This window comes from Geotrypetes seraphini, chromosome 4 (assembly GCF_902459505.1).
Source record: "Geotrypetes seraphini chromosome 4, aGeoSer1.1, whole genome shotgun sequence".
In the NCBI taxonomy this organism is placed as follows: Eukaryota; Metazoa; Chordata; class Amphibia; order Gymnophiona; family Dermophiidae; genus Geotrypetes; species Geotrypetes seraphini.
The window spans coordinates 140560723-140579025 of NC_047087.1; the positions used below are offsets into that span (position 1 = coordinate 140560723).

General features: G+C 42.1%; 1 protein-coding gene across 2 annotated transcripts in view; it reads left to right on the top strand.

The window, feature by feature from the left end:
• Positions 1 to 2948: 2948 nt before the first annotated feature.
• Positions 2949 to 18303, top strand: part of FHOD1 (formin homology 2 domain containing 1) — a 471898-nt gene continuing 456543 nt past the window's right edge. The window contains exon 1 of one of the 2 annotated variants that reach the window (XM_033940727.1): positions 2949 to 3421. In XM_033940727.1, coding sequence (XP_033796618.1) covers positions 3257 to 3421 — 165 coding nt within the window. In that variant the 5' untranslated portion in view covers positions 2949 to 3256. The remainder of the gene's footprint in view (positions 3422 to 18303) is intronic. The other variant, XM_033940726.1, reaches the window with a different exon arrangement.

Below are 18303 nucleotides of genomic sequence, written 5' to 3' on the forward strand. Positions count from 1 at the left end.
ATTTTTCTGGCTATACAACTGAATTCTAGAAAAAGCTTTTCACATGTTACTTTTCTTAACACATAATTCTTACAGTTAAATGTACAGAAGGGCAGGGTACATCATGGCTCAAACTCTTATCTATTTAGCTTACAATGTGGTAAGGTAGGGACATACATTTCAGGCAGATGAGGTCAATAGATTGTACACTGTTTTCAGCTATGTAGGCCAGAGCAATATTTTAAACAACAGTTAACCATTTCATGACCTACATTAGAACAGGGTTATCTAAGCAATCAGTCATTCTAGCCCAGGGGTAAGGAACTCCGGTCCTCGAGAGCCGTATTCCAGTCGGGTTTTCAGGATTTCCCCAATGAATATGCATAAGATCTATTTGCATGCACTGCTTTCAATGCATATTCATTGGGAAAATCCTGAAAACCCAACTGGAATACGGCTCTCGAGGACCGGAGTTCCCTTCCCCTGTTCTAGCCCATATAGAGTATGAGAAAACATCTCTTATCTAAATTCTTTTTACTCACTGTCCTGTTCTCCTCTTGGTCAACATGGCATGGCTCTTTAAAGGGCTGACTGAGGAGGCACGATAGAGGTGAGAAAGGCCTTGACTCTGGCCATATGGAGGAGATCTGCCGGTGGAGAGAGGAAGGATGACCTGCTGGCTTCCTTCCTCCTCTCTCTGCTGGGGGCTTGTGGTCTTTAGTGCCCTGGAGCAGTCTGTTGCAGTTTAAAGGGCCGACTGAGGAGGCTTGATGGTGGTGTGAGGGGGCCTTGATTCTGACTGCATGGAGGAGAGCTGCTGGTGAATAGAGGAACAAACTCGTGGCTAGGTCGAATTGCAATTATCAAGATGGACATCCTACCTAGACTGTTGTACTTATTCCAAGCATTAACTATAATGATACTTAGGAACAAGCTAGGACAATGACAGACTCTCAATTAATTTATTTGGAAAAGGCATAGACCTAGGATTGTACATTCTATTCTTGCCAAGCATAAAGAATTGGGAGGATTAGGGGTCCTGGACCTGAAAACTTATTATTTGGCAGCCCAGGTCTGCCATATTTGGGACTGAAAATGATGTGATAACCTCAAAACTTATACAGTACTAGCATTGAACAATTTTACATCAATATCAACATAATGCTTATTGACCGCTATTTCACATCAACGGTTCAGTTCAGTTTATATAAACAGCAATGTCAAACAAATCAAATTTCAACAACCTAGACACTTCTAACAAGCAGCCAAGTTTTTCAATCCTTTTAGGAAAGAAATGTAATGATTCCAGTCCCCAAAAAGGGACCACAGAAATTGTCCCTGTCTTCTCTGCTCCTTTGCTGCCTGCCCTGTGTGGTCCCCATAGCCATAAAGCTGCTCCACTGAACTATGGACTCTGCTGTCAACTGTTCCACTGCTGCATTGGCCCTTGCCCTCTCCCAGTATCGTCCCTTACCCACTGGGGACCCCGACTTTCCTGACCCCTAACTTTATTTTGTCAGGCTTGGCTCCTTAGGTACGCCAGGCTGAAAGGGGTGAATGTAGGGTCATGAAATGGTTAACTGTTGTTTAAAATATTGCTCTGGCCTACATAGCTGAAGAAAGTGTACAATCTATTGACTTCATCTGCCTAAAATGTATGTCCCTGCCTTACCACATTGTAAGCTAAATAGATAAGAGTTTGAGCCATGATGTACCCTGCCCTTCTGTACATTTAACATTTAGAACTGTAAGAGTTAGATAAGTGACCTGCTAGTGTGAGCTTAGGACCAATAATAATTGTAGAAAGTTATAGAAGTAACAAATGAAAATTGTAGTGTTTGCATATATTAGTTTGCGAAAAGGGCATAAAAGTCCGTGTATTTCCTGTTTCTGACACTCTAGTAGGCAGGTTATTAACTGCACTAGAGTCCGGTATACCGTAATAAATCTCTTGTACTTTCTTCACGCCTCTGACTTTGTGTGTCCAAGTGACCTTTCAGAGGTACATGAGTGGTTTGGAAGGGGCCGGGGGGGGGCATCCGGTAGCAGGAGGGAGTGTGCATCCCTCCTGCTTCTATCTTGGCTCTGGTGGTTGGGGGGGGGGGGGGGTGGCTCGGCTCAATTTTTTTTATGGGGACAGATATTGTGCATCTGTAACACATGCACATCTGTGCCATTTTTTTAAAAAAAGAAAAAAGCCCCAAACAGCTGAGTGGCAGGAGGCTGCTTTGGGACTTCCTTGCCACTCCGTTGTTTAGGCTTCTCCAAACCGGCTGCATATGTGAGAGCCAGTTTCTAAGCAGCAATCAGATGGGATTATGACTGCCCTCCACAAAATATTTTTTGCATTAGCAGCCGTTTGAACATCAGTTGACCGTTTTTAGTGCATCTAGTTCTCAGTCCAGACCCTCCTTAGAAATAAAAGATCTGGGTTTGGGGATATTGGTATGTGACATTGCCATGACTGATCTTAAATTTTAATATTCAATAAAAGTCTATTCAGTTATCTTCACAAAGTACTCTGCCACTTATACATCTAGGACAGATTTCTGCCTGTGATATCATTTTTTTTTCTCTCATACTACCCAGTTTCATTTATTTATTTCGATTTCTATCCCGTTCTTCCAGAAGCTCAGAATGGGTTACAAGTAGACATTCACAATCATTTGAAAACAGACTTAGAAATGACAACAAATATTAAAATATTATTTAAAGAAAAATCCTCCATAAAGATTCATTTGATAAAGTTGGGCTTGCTGGATTTTTCAAAATAATTTGACTAGGAATTTTTAAAAGTACAGTAATAGGTAAATTGGAACCAAACCCACCTTTTGACCACCCCAAGATGGCCGCCAGCTGACTCAGCTGACCAGCAGCTCGAATTACTAGAGTTGCTTAGTAGTTTCTTCCTACTTCTGTTCTGTAAACACTGGCAGCTGCTCTTCTGACTCATTACCGGCTGCCAGCCTCCTCCTTCCTGCAAGATCACTTTTAATCTCCTGCCACGCTAGTAAGACACTAGAACTTGTAAGGCTGAAAGTTTGTCACATAACTCGATGGCTTCTCCATTCTCAGTTGCTGAGCTGCAAAAGTGACTTTATATAGTGAGGATTAAAAAAACAAACCTGTGTCTCAGTTGAGACTCTTACTTTTTCTTATCACTAGACCTTTCTGTGTTCCTCCTCGTCCGAGGTAACCTCTTTCATTTCCTTTCCTGTGATCAAGTGTGCCTCTCTCTCCTCTTAATCGGTCTTTTCTTTTGGGCGAGCACACTGCCATGGCACTGCTACAGTGCCGAGTGCAATACCTGGATGATTCGGACCCCTTTGTTTGTACAAACTTCCCGGAACCACGAAGACCGCTGGTTTGCAGCTTACAAGAGAATATTCCCCTGACAGAGCAACTCCCAGGGATACTCCAGCTGCTGCTTGCACCTCTCAAGGTAAGTGGCTTTTATGCAGTTTCCTTTCATTCACTATCAACCTCTCAGGTACATTTATTCTATTCATTGTCTCCGCTTTCCTGGTTTTCTCCAAAGAGGAAGGTGAATTAAGCCACTATCTCCTTCCATCTCTGGCTTTGTCTACCGTCTTTGTTTCATAGATTTATGTGCAAATATATATACTTATGTGGTGCCAAGAAGCTGTAAACACTATCATCTCCTTAGGAGCAGCATCTGAAAGAACTGTAATAGCTGACAGTTGAAAAGGTAAATGCTATGAGTTTTGCTGTCTAGATGACATATCCATTCTACAGGAATGTTTGCCAGCAATGTTACTTTAAGAGAACCAAATTTCAAAAGGAAATCTTCTTGGTACTGTTGCATTATTCCCTCGGAACAAAACACAGTACATCTATCTATCCTGATAATTATAAGAAGTTACAAACTCAATAATTGTATGTACAACAATAATTGTATGTACAACAATAATTGTATGTACAACAACAATTATTATGATACTAATTACCGTATTTTTCGCTTCATAAGACACACTTTATTCCCCCAAAAAAGTGGGTGGAAATGTAGGTGCCTCTTATGGAGCGAATATAACAATTTTTTTTAACACCCCCCCCCAGGTACCTTTTTTAAATTCTGGTGGTCCAGTGCTGTATCGGCAGGAGCTTTCCATGTTCCTGCCCCTCCCTCGCTAGGCAGCTGCCTCCTCATCTCTTGCGGCAGAGCGGTGCACAAGGCAGGTGCAAGCTTTTCGCGCTCCTGCCTGGCCCTGCGCTGCTCCCTGAATGGCTGCCATCAGTTCTCACGGGACTTGCAAGAATTGACGGCAGCCATTCAGGGAGCGGCGCAGGACCAGGCAGGAGCGCGAAAAGCTCACACCTGCCTTGTGCACCACTCTGCTGCAAGAGATGAGGAGGCAGCCATCCAATGAGGCAGGGGCAGGAGCACAGAAAGCTCCTGTCGATACAGTGCTGGAGCGCTGGAGAATTTTAAAAAGGTACTGGGGGGGCTGCCTACCACTAGACTGCCCTGTGCCCTGTTCCTGCACACTAGACAACCAGAGGGGGGACAGGGTACACCATTTGGTTGAGAATTTTTTTTTTCTTGGTTTTTCCTCCCCTACACCTAGGTGCGTTTTATAGAATGAAAAATGTGGTATTTACAACATCACATCCATTGGACCCACCCCAAATATAATAATCATCTAATTGTAACCCTTATCAAATCCACTCATCCTCTATAATAAAACCCTAAGCGCGCATGCGCACTTAGGGTTTTGTGATCCCTGCCACCGTGCTGTGTCCTTCCATGCCGAATTCCATTTCCGGCACGTGGGGCGGCTTGCGGCGGGTGGGGCAGCTTGTGATGGCAATTTCAGCAGCGTTGTGACTCCTGCGCTGCCAGGATGCCTCTTCTCACCCCCCAACCAGCAAATGCAGCAGCTGCGGAGCATTTGTTAGGCCAGCCCACATCGATAATGCCCCAAGGCTGCCCAGGCTAGGGGATGCTGGACAGGGGAAGCAGGGAAAGGAGAAGGCCTATTGCTGGACAGGGGGATCAGGTAAGAGGTGCTGCTGGACAGGGAGGGTAAAAGGAAGGGAGAAGGCCTACTGCTGGACAGGGGGATCAGGTAAGAGGTGCTGCTGGACAGGGAGGGTAAAAGTAAGGGAAAAGGCCTACTGCTGGACAGGGGGAGCAGGGAAGGGATGGTAGTGGACAGCCGAGGAAAGAGAGAGAAAGAAAGAAAGACAGACAGACACACACATCTATTCTAGCACCCGTTAATGTAACGGGCTTAAAGATTAGTTAACAATATAAAAGGCCTCAAATATCCATAGCATTCTGATTCACTATCTATATTATATTCATTCCACAATACAAACATTTTCATTAAAAAGCCATATTTTTATAGCTTATGAAAAACCCCAAATAACTTTCCATAGATTACAATTCAGTCGGCAGTTTATTCAACATGTTAGGTCCAACATACCAGAATGCTCTTTTCCGTGTTCCAGTCAACCTCACTTTATCCTATGATGTGCTAATTTTGTGACTCTGTACACCCAGCTATTTCCTCCACAGGTTGGGGTATGGTATATGGCCAAGAAAACTCACCCCTGATCTCTTGTAATGTGCCCATATTTTTGAAAAAGATCACAGCCTAATTTGCTTAACCTGAAGTAAATGAATTCTACAGGTTTGCTGAATTGGAGAAGATAAAATTTCTAGCTTGGCAATTTCTTTCCTCTGCTTTCTTTGGTCTACAGCTCAGTTGGAAACAATATTAGGGGCATTTTCAAAATACTAAGACATCCAAAAAATGACATAAGTTGGCAATTGGATGTTTTTCTTGCCAAAATGTCCAAGTACCAATTTTCAAAGCCGACTTTCTGGATGTCTTCCTAGGCTTCTTAGCCACTGTGTGTCTAAAGTTTGAGACTGTGTGCTGGAGGTATGTTATGGGCAGGCTTTGGGAGTGCTTAGCATTTGGACATCTTGCAGTAATAATTGAACATTTCCCAAGCCGTCTGGAGCTAGACCTGTTTTAAAAGCATTTAAGTGCCAAAAATGAATCCAAACTGACCAGATGATGACTTTAGGGATTAAGTAATGACCCTCCCAGACTCCCCCAGTGGTTACTAACTCCCTCCCACCCTACAAAGATCTGAACAAAACAGTACATGCCTGTCTCTAGAACAGCAGAACCTGGTATGGGAAAGCCTAGTACAGTGGTTCCCAAACCTGTCCTGGGGGACCCCCATCCAGTCAGGTTTTCAAGATATCCCTAATGAATATGCATGAGAGAGATTTGCATATAATGGAAGTGACAGGTATACAAATCTCTCTCATACATATTCATTAGAGATATCTTGAAAACCTGACTGGCTGGGGGTCCCCCAGGACAGATTTGGGAACCACTGGCCTAGTAGAGCAGCACACAGGTGTCTGGAGTAACCTGGTGGGCAATGACTACATTGCCAAGACCCATATCCCACTCTAACCACTACATTTATGGTGGAAAGTGTGAACCCACCAAAACCCTACTATACTGCCATAAAGCTCAAATTTTTCATCTATGCAGATAACATCACAATAACCATCCCACTAACCAATTTCTCACAAGAACTACTTGACTACACTACAAACATTCTCAACCAGATTGAACTCTGGATGCTATCTTTCAGACTGAAACTCAATCCCGACAAATCAAAATTCTTCCTTGCCACCCCCAATGACAAAATCAAGGACACTACAATTCAACTGAAAGGAACAACTTACCCCCTCGAACCCACCCTAAAAATTCTGGGAGTCACACTGGACAAAAACTTATCCTTAGAAAACCACACCGACCTCATTGTCAGGAAAAGCTTCTCCGTACTTTGGAAGCTACGCACCATAAAAAAATACTTCGACGACACTTCTTTCCGCCTACTTGTACAATCTTCCATCCTCAGCATTCTTGACTACTGCAACATCATTTACCTTAACGCCATGAAGAAAACTACTAGGAGACTAAAAATAATCCAAAATACCACCGTGCGTCTCATCTTCGGCCTAAAGAAATGGGAACACGTCACCCCTTTTTACCACCAACTTCACTGGCTGCCATTCGAATCTAGAGTTCTTTTTAAATTTGCATGCTTCTGCTACAAATCGGTAAATGGTTCATCACCAAGTTACATCAATCCTCACTTTAACCGTTACTGCACAAACAAGAAATCCCGTAGAATTCAGCTGTTCGCCTTCCCCTCGCTAAAACTTTGTCACCTCAAAAGATTCCTAGACAAAACCTTCGCCTTCCAAGCAGCCAAGCTGAACTCATGGCTTGCCCAATTGATACTCGAGGCCCCCACTTACCTCGGCTTCAGAAAATCACTCAAAACTTACCTATTCAGCAAACAAGATCCCTAAGGGTCCCCCCCAGATTTCATTACACTCCGCCCCCCCCCCCCCGCTCTTCTCCTCCTCCATGATAGCTTCTCTATTACCGACCTTCCCCTAATTTCCCCTCCTCCTCTATCAAGTTTTGTTAAAATTTGTTATATAGCTGATAAATTGTAGTAAATCTGCTTGTCAACGCGGATCCTAATCTAACTGATGTAAACTGCCTAGAACTCGCCAGGTATGGCGGTATATAAGAATAAAATTATTATTATTATTATTATAAAGGTGCCACTTGCAGCAATAAGGGCTATTGGGGTGGTAAGGTGGGTATAGTAGGTTTTGGGGGAGTTCTGGATGGCTCACTATAAATTATCTGGGGGTTTTGGTGAGATGTACTTCTGGCACGCTTTATTTGAAGTTTACAGCAGTGCCCTCTAAGGTGCCCCACTGCTCTGTTGGCATAGCTGTGTAGCTAGTCCTTTACAATGCTGGCCTCTCCCATGTGCCAATGGACGAAAATGGCAAACAAAGTAAGGCGTCCAAATAGATCATTTTCAAAAAACAATATGGATGTCTAGTGGTTTAAAAAAAATGGATGTTTTCCCCATCTTGATTTTTGGAAATCTTGCAGGAAACGGCCAGAGTCGGACTTAAACTTTCTATCGAAATTGCCTCTCCACGAGTCTTCATTTGCAGCTACCAGGAATTTTTTGCCCTATTTTATATCTCCCCTCCAACCCAGTCCAGCAATTGCTCTGATGTTTAATCAGGGACCATAAGCCACTACTTCTATGGAACTTTGCTGAGATGTATCCAAAATCAGCAATTAGGTGGTGTAATTGTGCATGACTGAGGATCCTCTTACCTAAAGGATATGAAAAGTACCTCCACAAAGAAATGGCCTGGGAATCAAGTTCTCTACATGGTAGTGACCATAGCAATGTTACGGAGCCAGTGGGTTGCTCCTATAGAAAATATTTGAATTTAAGAAAAGAAAATATATTTCAGATCTGTGAACAAACCCACCAAAAGTCAGGAAACTGCAGACAGAGACTGCAGCTGGGCACTGCAGTCATACAGTTTAGCCGGGCCAATGACAGACAGACAGACAGCGTTGTGCTGGAGCTGCGTCAGGGCAGACCAGGCTATTTAATTTTCAGCACTTGTTTTCTGTGACAATGGATTAACGAAGACGCATATGATTAATATAAGTGGATATTTGCTTGATTGCATTTAGGGGCATTGAATTTCATTGGATTACAGTATAAAAAAAAAAAAAAAGGAAAAGTAAAATAAGTGAAATTATGCAAAGTCTGAAGGAGTTAGGGACTGCAAAGTTTTGACCATTCAGTGACTTTTGGGAGGAGGAGGTTTTTTTTTAATGCCACTGAGTGTCTCCAAATGTTGTATCTGTCCACATTAAAGAATCAGCAGATCAGAGTCTGAAGCTTTTTCCTCCTTTCCTTAAAACTCATCATTGTGTCAGTTACTGGCCCTTCTCAGATACAGATTTTGTACTTATTTTAAGGGTTTGGTTGGTATTGGTTATTTTGTACCCTTCTGCTGTTTTCTCATTTTTCACAGATCCCCAGGGATCTGTGCTGGGATTGCTGCTTTTTATCAATGATCTAGAGATGGGAATAACTAGTGAGATAATTAAATTTACTGATTGTAGAAAGCTGCTCAAAGTTGTTAAATCTCAAGAGGATTGTGATAAATTGCAAGAGGATCTTGTGAGAGTGGGAGATTGGATATCAAAATGGCAGATGACATTTATCTCCCCCCCCTTTACTAAACTGTGATAGCATTATTAGCGCAGGGAGCTTCACTGAATGATTTGTGCTATTCCCGACGCTCATAGAGCTCCTATGCATCATAAAGCTATAGTTCGGGTTCCTCTTTCTCACATGCATCATTTTGCACTTGTTCACATTAACCCCCCCCCCCCTCTTTTTACTAAACCGCGATAGTGGATATTAGCGCAGGGAGCTGCACTAAATGCTCTGCGCTACTCCCGACACTCGTAGAATTTATGTGAGAAAGAAGAACCTGAACTATAGCTATATGATGCAGACTTGCAGAGTTCCATGTTAGGAGTTTCCACCCATGAAAAGGATCTAGGTATTATCATTGATGATATGATGAAACTCTGCTCAGTGTGTATGGCAGCAGCTAAGAAAGCAAATAGAATATTAGGAATTATCAGGAAAGGAATGGAAAACAAAGATGAGAATGTTATAATGGCTTTGTATTGCTCCATGGAGCAGCTGCACCTTGAATACTGTGTGCAATTCTGGTTACCGCATCTCAAAAAAGATATAATGGAGTTAGAAAAGTTGCAAACGATGAGTGAAGTGGAAAGGGTTGATGTGAATTGCTTGTTTGTTCTTTCTCCCCAAATTTATTTTATTTATTTATTTAAAAATGTATATCCCACATAGCCAGCAATTCTGTGCGGGTAACAAAAAAACATACATTACATTACATTAGTGATTTCTATTCTGCCATTACCTTGCGGTTCAAGGCGGATTACATTCAAACTAAAAACAAGAATTACATTCAAAATTTGAAAGAATAGAATAAGCGATGATATAAAATTTTTAAGGTAATAAAAAAAAAAAAAAATGGGTAAAGAGTTACCAACTGGAAGTAGAAGTCTTTAGGAGATAAGAATGTAAAAGCATGACAAAAAACAACACAACACATCATACAATCTTTTAAAAAACAAACATCACATAACAAGATATAAAATAACAACAAACAGCCCCTCAAAAAAGTTAACATATTAAAAACAGAGTACAGCCCCTGAACTTATTTCACATAAAAATATCCAAACAGCATGGTTTGCAACATATTCCTGAATTGCAAAATACTTGGTGCTTGTCTCATTTCCAGCAGCAACATATTCCAACAAATCAGCCCTGGACTAGGGGCATGCAATGAAGCTATTAAGTAGTAGATTTAAAACACACTGGAGAAAATATTTCTTCATTCAGTATGTAATTAAACTCTGGAATTTGTTGCCAGAGGATGTGGTGAAAGCAGTTAGCTTAGCAGGGTTTAATAAAGGTTTGGCTAATTTCCTAAAAGAAAAGTCCATAAGCCATTGTTAAGATGGACAGGAATATTCACTGCTTATTTCTAGCATAAGCAGCAGTCTTTTACTCTTTGGGATCTTTCCAGGTACTTGTGACCTGTACTGACCACTGTTGGAAACAGGATACTGGACTTGATGGACTTGTGGTGTGTCCCAGTATGGCAACTCTTATGTTCTTAGACTAGCCACACAGACTTCCCAGCAAAGCAGTGGGTCCACCCTAGGGGGAACTGCAGTGAGATTCACATAAAAGGTCCGAGGTACACATCTTACCATAACTCCCTTACATTGTACGATGAGCCCTACAAAACCTACTATAGCCAACTGTATAAACCCCAGTAGCCCTTATGTCAGCAGGTGTCATTTATATGTCAGTGCAGCAGGTTTTGGGTGAGTTTTGCAGGGCTCACACTTCCCACCACAGGTGTACTAGTTAAAATGGGTTATGGGCCTGGGTCCCACTTCTCTACAGTGTACTGCACCAACCACTAGGCTACTCCAGAGAGCTGCTTGCTGTTCTAATAAGACTGGCCATAACATCTGAAGCTATCATATAGACTGGTATGTACTGTTTCATTCACATCTTTGTGGGATGGAAGGGGGTCAGTGACATTCAGGGGAGTAAGGGGGGGAGGGTGCTATGCCTTCATGCATCCAGTGGCCATCTGGCCAGTTTAGCCACCTTTATGGTAACTATTTGTTATTGAAACAGATCTAGCCTCAAAAGTCCAAGTTTTGCCCTGGATGTTTTCTGCAGTGTACCTTTATTGCAGAAAAATGTCCTAATTCCACTCAAAACATCAACATATCCTCTTGAAATTTAGATACACTGCAGACAAACAACTTAGAAAACCATTTAAAAATGTGTTCTGAAAATGGCAATTTGGAAGTTTTAGCAAACAAAATGTTAAACATCCCCAAAATTGCATTGAGTGGCATTTATTCTCTTTTGAAAATGAGCACCTAGAAGAGCCTAGGGTGGAACTCTAGAAGGTGGCAGAATAAATATTCAGTATGGTAAGAATTCCACAAGGTCAGAAAGCAGTGAAACGAAGCATATTAAAATTTTTAATTTATAGGTTTGAAACTTGCTGAGCTGCATGACAGGAGGAATGGCTGTTTGAAGTAGAACAGGGTTTATATTTATTTTTAAAATTCCCCCCCTCTTTTTTTTTTTACACAAAACTGTAGCATGGTTTTTGGTACCGGCCATGGCGGTGACAGTTCTGATGCTCATCGGAGCTGTTATTTCTGCGGCCGGTGCTAAAAAGCATGCTACAGTTTTGTAAAAGGGGTGGGGGTGGTATATTCTTCTTAAAACCTATGTGGATTACAAGAACACACACAAGGCATAACAATAACATCACAAATATCTAAAACACACCATGGGGTTCTTTTGCAAAGCACTTAGACACACAAAGTACCATAGGTTTGTACTGTACTTTGTGTGTCTTAAGTGCTTTAAAAATGAGCCTCCAGATCAGCTGTCAATCACAAACTAATCTAAATGTCAAAGAGGCTTTTACAAACAGATGAGTCCAACATTTTTTAAATGTTCCCAAATTAATACAAAGTCTAAGTGCTCCATATTTATCAACTGTCATTCACAGGCAAATCAGAATGGCAGAAAGACTTTTACAAACAGATGAGTCTTCAGCTTTTTCTTAAATGTTTCCAAATTACTGCAGTCTGAGAGCTCCTGGTAGAGCATTCCACAAATGTGGGCCAGCAGCAGAAATTGTAGAGGATTGTGTAGCCACATATTTTACTTCCCTCCATGCCACAAGATAATCTCATATCAATTCCTATCATAAACATCTGCTAGGTACATATTTTATTAAAACATGAGGCAAATATCAAGAACAGTGACCATATACAAGTTGATGAACAATCAATAAGACCTTATATTCAATTCTGTGTACTACAGGCAACCAATGCAGTTGCTTCAAGAACAGATGTAACATGTTCAAAACGTGATGACTCTCCAATGATCCTAGCACCTGCAATGCTTGTATCTTTGATTTCAGCAATCCTAGTTATAGAGCATTGCAGAAACCCAGCCTACAGATCTCCAGACATTGTATCACTATCCTAAAACCACAAATGGACAACATTGGCCTAACTCATAATAACATCTGTAGTTGAAAAAAAAAAAGACTTCTTTACTACCTGTAATATATGTGCTTCCATTGTTAAGTTTGAGTCCAAATGGACACCCAACAACCTCATTTGTGACAATATAGGTATCCCCTACCCATACAGCTGAAGCCTGCATCAAAGGTTGATCTTTTCCAATAAACACAATCTCAGCCTTATCCAAATTCAAAACTAATCCATTCCCCCTCATCCAATTACCAATTTCTGTCTTACAATCAGGAACATAATAAAAAAAACAAAAACGTCCAAAAAAACCCCGCCTAAGTCGGCACTTGGACTTCCAATTGCCATTAATTGAAACCATTTTCATGGATGTCTAGTGATATGTTTCACTAGCTGTGCATCCAGAGTTCAAGGGGGCATGTTCAAAGGCGTGTTCTGGGCAGGCTTTGAGCATGCTGGACTTGGTTATCTTGCGGGGATAATCAAGCCTTTTGCAAAACATCCTGGATAGAAATTAGAAGTTTGGAGCTAGACCGGTTTTACAGTAGAAGCATTTAAATGCCACAAAGGTACCCAAACTGACCAGATGACCACTGGATACATAAAGGTATGACCCACCCCCCAAACTCTGAATGAAAGAGTACATACCTGTCTCCAGGACAGGATTAATTCGTCGAGGGCCCCTAGGCACACAAGTACACTAGGCCCCCTGCCCCACCCCACCATGCGCCCAGGCGGAAACAGGAAGCTGTGTCAGATGGAAGCTTTGGGTAAGCAGCACCGCTTGCACAATTACAGTTCCTGTTACCTTTCTTACCCGCGTTGCTTGCTTGTCTTACTTTCTGTCGATGGGGGGGAGGCGCGTTGCCGATCAATGCTGGAGGGGCCCATCGCCATTTGGAAAAAACAATGTTGATGCCCTCCTTCATCGGTCACCCCTGACCATTTCGGGCCCTAGGCACGTGCCTACTTGGCCTATTGGTTAATCCTGCCCTACCTGTCTCTAGAATAGCAGCACTTGGTATAGGAAAGCCTAGTAGAGCATCACACAGGTGTCTTAAGTAACCTGGTAGATGGGGTAGTGAACCATAGAAAGGAAGACAGAAGCCCATAAGCTACTGTAGCCACTACACTTATGGTGTTTAGTATGAGCCCACCAAAACCTACAATACTGCCCCTAGTGGCCAAATTTGTGGAAGCGCCTAGCATTTTAGGCATTATACATTTTAAAAACCATGCCAAAACATCATAATTGTATATAATGCATAAATTTTTGACTAATAACAGAAACTCTGTAATCGCTTAACAAGACCAGCAGAAAAATAATGCTTTTCATAAACTACCCAAGCTAATAATGATCATTTGTCCAGTTATCCGATGACTTCATCAGTCTCATTAGTAGCGTGTTTGATATTCCTTAGCCTTGCTTACTGCCTCACATCTTCTTGGCATGCTGTTCACAAGTCTTTGGGAGATCAATAGATATGTGGAACAAGGAGTTGATTATTGCTGCTATCAGCTCATGGTTTTTGGACGGCTGCGTTGCCGCTACTGCCTCTCTATAAACAGGCAGACAGCAAAAAGAGAAAGGGCAAGGCTAATATCTTTACACAACCAAAGGCAAGCTTTATTTATATAAACATAGCCCCAGCAAGGATCCTGGTTTCGGCAGAGAAACTGCCGCCTTCAGGGGACAAAAAACTAAATAAGAAAATTTGTATATAAAAGTTAAATGGCAAGAACAAATAAATAAATACATACATACATATAACGTAAAGACAAGCATAAGCCATTGTTAAGATATATTTTTAAAAACATATAAATATGAAATGAACACATAAGGCATATGTTAAAATACATTTTAAAATAAACCTGTGTGTCTATAAATAAAAACATGTTTAAAAACAGTAAATCTACAAAAATAAAAGAAATATAAATGAATAAATGCCAGAAAAATGCTTAGGAGTCCTTTTATCAAGCTGCACTAGCGGGGTTAGTGCGTCGGACATTTCATCACGCGATAACCCCCGCGGCCGGCTAAAAAACTAACGCCTGCTCAATGCAGGCATTAGTAGCCAGCGCAGCAGGCAGTTTAACGCGCGGTATTACGCGCATTAAACCCCTACAGCAGCTTAATAAAAGGACCCCTTAGTGAACATAGTATTGAAAAAAGACACCCAACATATAAAAGCAGTTCTGTATAAAATTGCTTTTAGCACAGAATTAATTTTTGCACAATGAACCTTCATAAACATACCTGATAAAATTGTAAAATGGTATATAGTTCTAACATATATATAATACAGTGGTTGAGCTTAAAGAATAATACCAAACGTGATCCTTTGTTGATTGAGGAGAGAACGTCCTGCACATAATGCAGGATGTACTTAAAAACAAAAGTGTAAGCAGGTCAGAACAGGATACCATATCAGTAGTAAATTGTCCTGGCCTGAGGAAGGGGATTTTGGCCTTTGACAGCTAATTGAAAAATATATTTAGTCCAATAAAATGGTACCCGATTTTTATTTATTTATTTAGTCATTTATTTAGCCGTCCTCCCAAAGGAGCCCAGAACGGGTTACAGGAATGCATTCATAGTATGGGTAGGACAAACTTTAATGAGAAATACAGACTTTACAGCATTTACAGTATAGATAAGGGGGTTTAGATTACAACATTTACAGTGAAGACATAACATACAGACTTTAAAATACAGACTTAGTAGGCATAGGGTGGATTAAATTGCAGCGTTTACAGTGTAGATATAACATGTAGATAATATAGCTTTCCTAGCAGGTGGGTGCATCGTTGTTGTCGGAGAATATGGTGGTAATTCAGGTTATATTTGCGGTGGCCTGTGAGTTTAGAGATGTCGTTTGGTGTATTAAGTGGTGCCTTTGGGATCCATCCGTCCGGTGTGTAGACGCGGGTTGTTTTATTTGTTGTTTCATTTGTATTTGTTAGATTGTAATATAGTGATTAGAACGTCAGTTTTTGGAATTTACATCTGCTATCATTATATTTTGCTAAGGACAGGGGACATGCATTATAGTTTCTCTTTCTCTAGTGTTGCACTGGCTTCTTGGGGATTCAGTTTAATATTTTAGTTTATGGTTACTTATTCTGTACTGGGTGAGGTCTGTGCTCTGCATGTGTGAAAGAGATATGACTTTCTGTTAGCAATGGTGGTGACTGAAATGAATGAGGTCCGTTTCTTGGTCCCAAAACTGCCCTGCAAACACCCTGTCGCCTGGTCAGATATCTGGAGGCAATTTCCTTAGGTAAGAAGGATTCACAGAAGTCCCAAAGAAATTGCCTGTTTTATTATCAGTGTACATTCATTTATATATCTTTTACATGGGTCAGTGGTAACCATCACATAAGAACATATAAGAACATAAGCGTTGCCTCTGCCGGGTCAGACCAGGGGTCCATCGTGCCCGGCAATCCGCTCCCGCGGCGGCCCCCCAGGTCCATGACCTGAAAGTGTTCCCTACCTAACCTAAAATATCCATACCCTATTCGCTCAATGTCCTGTAAGGTAAACCTCTATCTGTACCCTGTTATCCCCTTCGCTTCCAGGAAGTCATCCAGTCCCTTTTTGAACCCCAGAATTGTACTCTGTCCTATTACCTCTCCGGGAAGCGCGTTCCAGGTGTCCACCACCCTCTGAGTGAAGAAGAACCTCCTTGCATTCGTTATGAATCTGTCTCCTCTCAGTTTTTCTGAATGACCTCTTGTTTTAGTTGTCCCTGCTAGTCTAAAGAATCTGTCCCTCTCCACCTTCTCTATGCCTTTCATGATTTTATAAGTTTCTATCATGTCCCCTCTCAGTCTCCGCTTCTCCAGGGTAAAGAGCCCCAGCCTGTCCAACCGTTCGGCATATGAAAGGTTCTCCATACCCTTTATCATCCTCGTTGCCCTCCTCTGGACCCTCTCGAGTATTGCCATGTCCTTCTTGAGGTATGGCGACCAGTATTGGATGCAGTATTCTAGATGTGGGCGCACCATTGCTCGACACAGTGGCAGGATAACTTTTTTTGTTCTGGTAGTGATACCTTTTTTGATAATGCCCAACATTCTGTTCGCTTTTTTTGAGGCCGCTGCACATTGTGCCGCCTGCTTCATTGTGTTATCCACCAATACCCCCAGATCTTTTTCTTGGCTGCCTTCCCCGAGTACCCTCCCTCCCATCGTATAGCTGTACATGGAGTTCCCCTTCCCTATGTGCAAGACCTTACATTTCTCCACATTGAAGCTCATCTGCCATTTTTTTGCCCACTCACTCAGTTTGTTCAGGTCGCTCTGCAGTTCTTTGCATTCCTCAACAGTTCTGGCCCTGCTGGAGAGTTTTGTGTCATCCGCGAACTTGATAACTTCGCACTTTGTCCCCGTTTCTAGATCATTAATAAATATATTGAACAGCAATGGTCCCAGCACTGACCCTTGTGGAACACCACTTGTGACCCCTATCCAGTCAGAGTAGTGCCCCTTTACTCCTACCCTCTGTTTCCTGTCCGCCAGCCAATTTTTGATCCATCTGTACACGTTCCCTTCCACCCCGTGACTCCACAGTTTCTTCAGTAAGCGTTCATGGGGCACCTTGTCAAAGGCTTTTTGGAAATCTAGATATATAATGTCTACTGGGTCACCTTGGTCCAATTGCTTACTTATCCCCTCAAAGAAATGCAGTAGATTTGTCTGGCATGATCGGCCTTTACAGAAACCATGCTGGCTCGATCTCATCAGATTATTTTTTTCTATATGCTCATTGATACCTTCCCTGATTATTGATTCGACCATCTTCCCCGGAACAGAGGTTAAGCTCACCGGTCTGTAGTTTCCCGGGTCGCCTCTCGATCCTTTTTTGAAGATCGGTGTAACATTCGCTATCTTCCAGTCCTCCGGGATTACCCCTGTTCTCAAGGACAGATTGCAAATATGCTGCAGTAACTCTGCTGTTTCATCTCTGAGCTCTTTCAGTATTCTCGGGTGGATCCCGTCTGGGCCCGGAGCTTTGTCCGTTCTTAATCTATCTATCTGCCTGAGAACGTCTTCGAGGCTTACCTCCATGCAAGATAATTTCCCCTCTTGATCTCCCCTGAAGATTTTTTACGGTTCTGGCACACTGGATGTGTCCTCTATTGTAAAGACCGACGAGAAGAACTTGTTTAGCCTACCAGCCACCTCTTTTTCCTCTTTCACCACTCCCTTCCGGTCACCCTCATCCAGGGGCCCCACCTCCTCCCTCGCTGGCTGTTTCCCTTTCACATATCGGAAAAATGGTTTGAAATTTCTTGCTTCCTTGGCTAGTCTCTCCTCATACTCTTTCTTGGCTTTCCTGACTACTCGGTGACATTCTTTTTGTTGCTTCCTGTGCTCTCTCCAGTTTCCTTCAGTTTTGTCCTTTTTCCACTTCCGAAATTATTTTTTCTTGTCTCCTATCACTTTCTTTACTTCACTGGTTATCCATGCAGGGTCCTTTGTCTGATTCTTCTTGGAACCTTTCCTAAATCTTGGTATATATAGGTTTTGTGCCTTGTTTACTGTGTCCTTGAATAGGGACCAGGCTTGCTCCACAGTCCGAGTTTCCTTGGAGCTGTTTCTGAGCTTCTTTCTCACCATTTGTCTCATGGCATCATAGTTCCCTTTCTTGAAGTTAAATGTTGTTGCCTTGGTTCTCTTTCCCATAGGTAGTCCTACTTGCACTTTGAACTGAATCATGTTGTGGTCACTGGTTCCTAGTGGTCCTATGATCTCCACATCCTTCGCGGGGCCTTTCAGC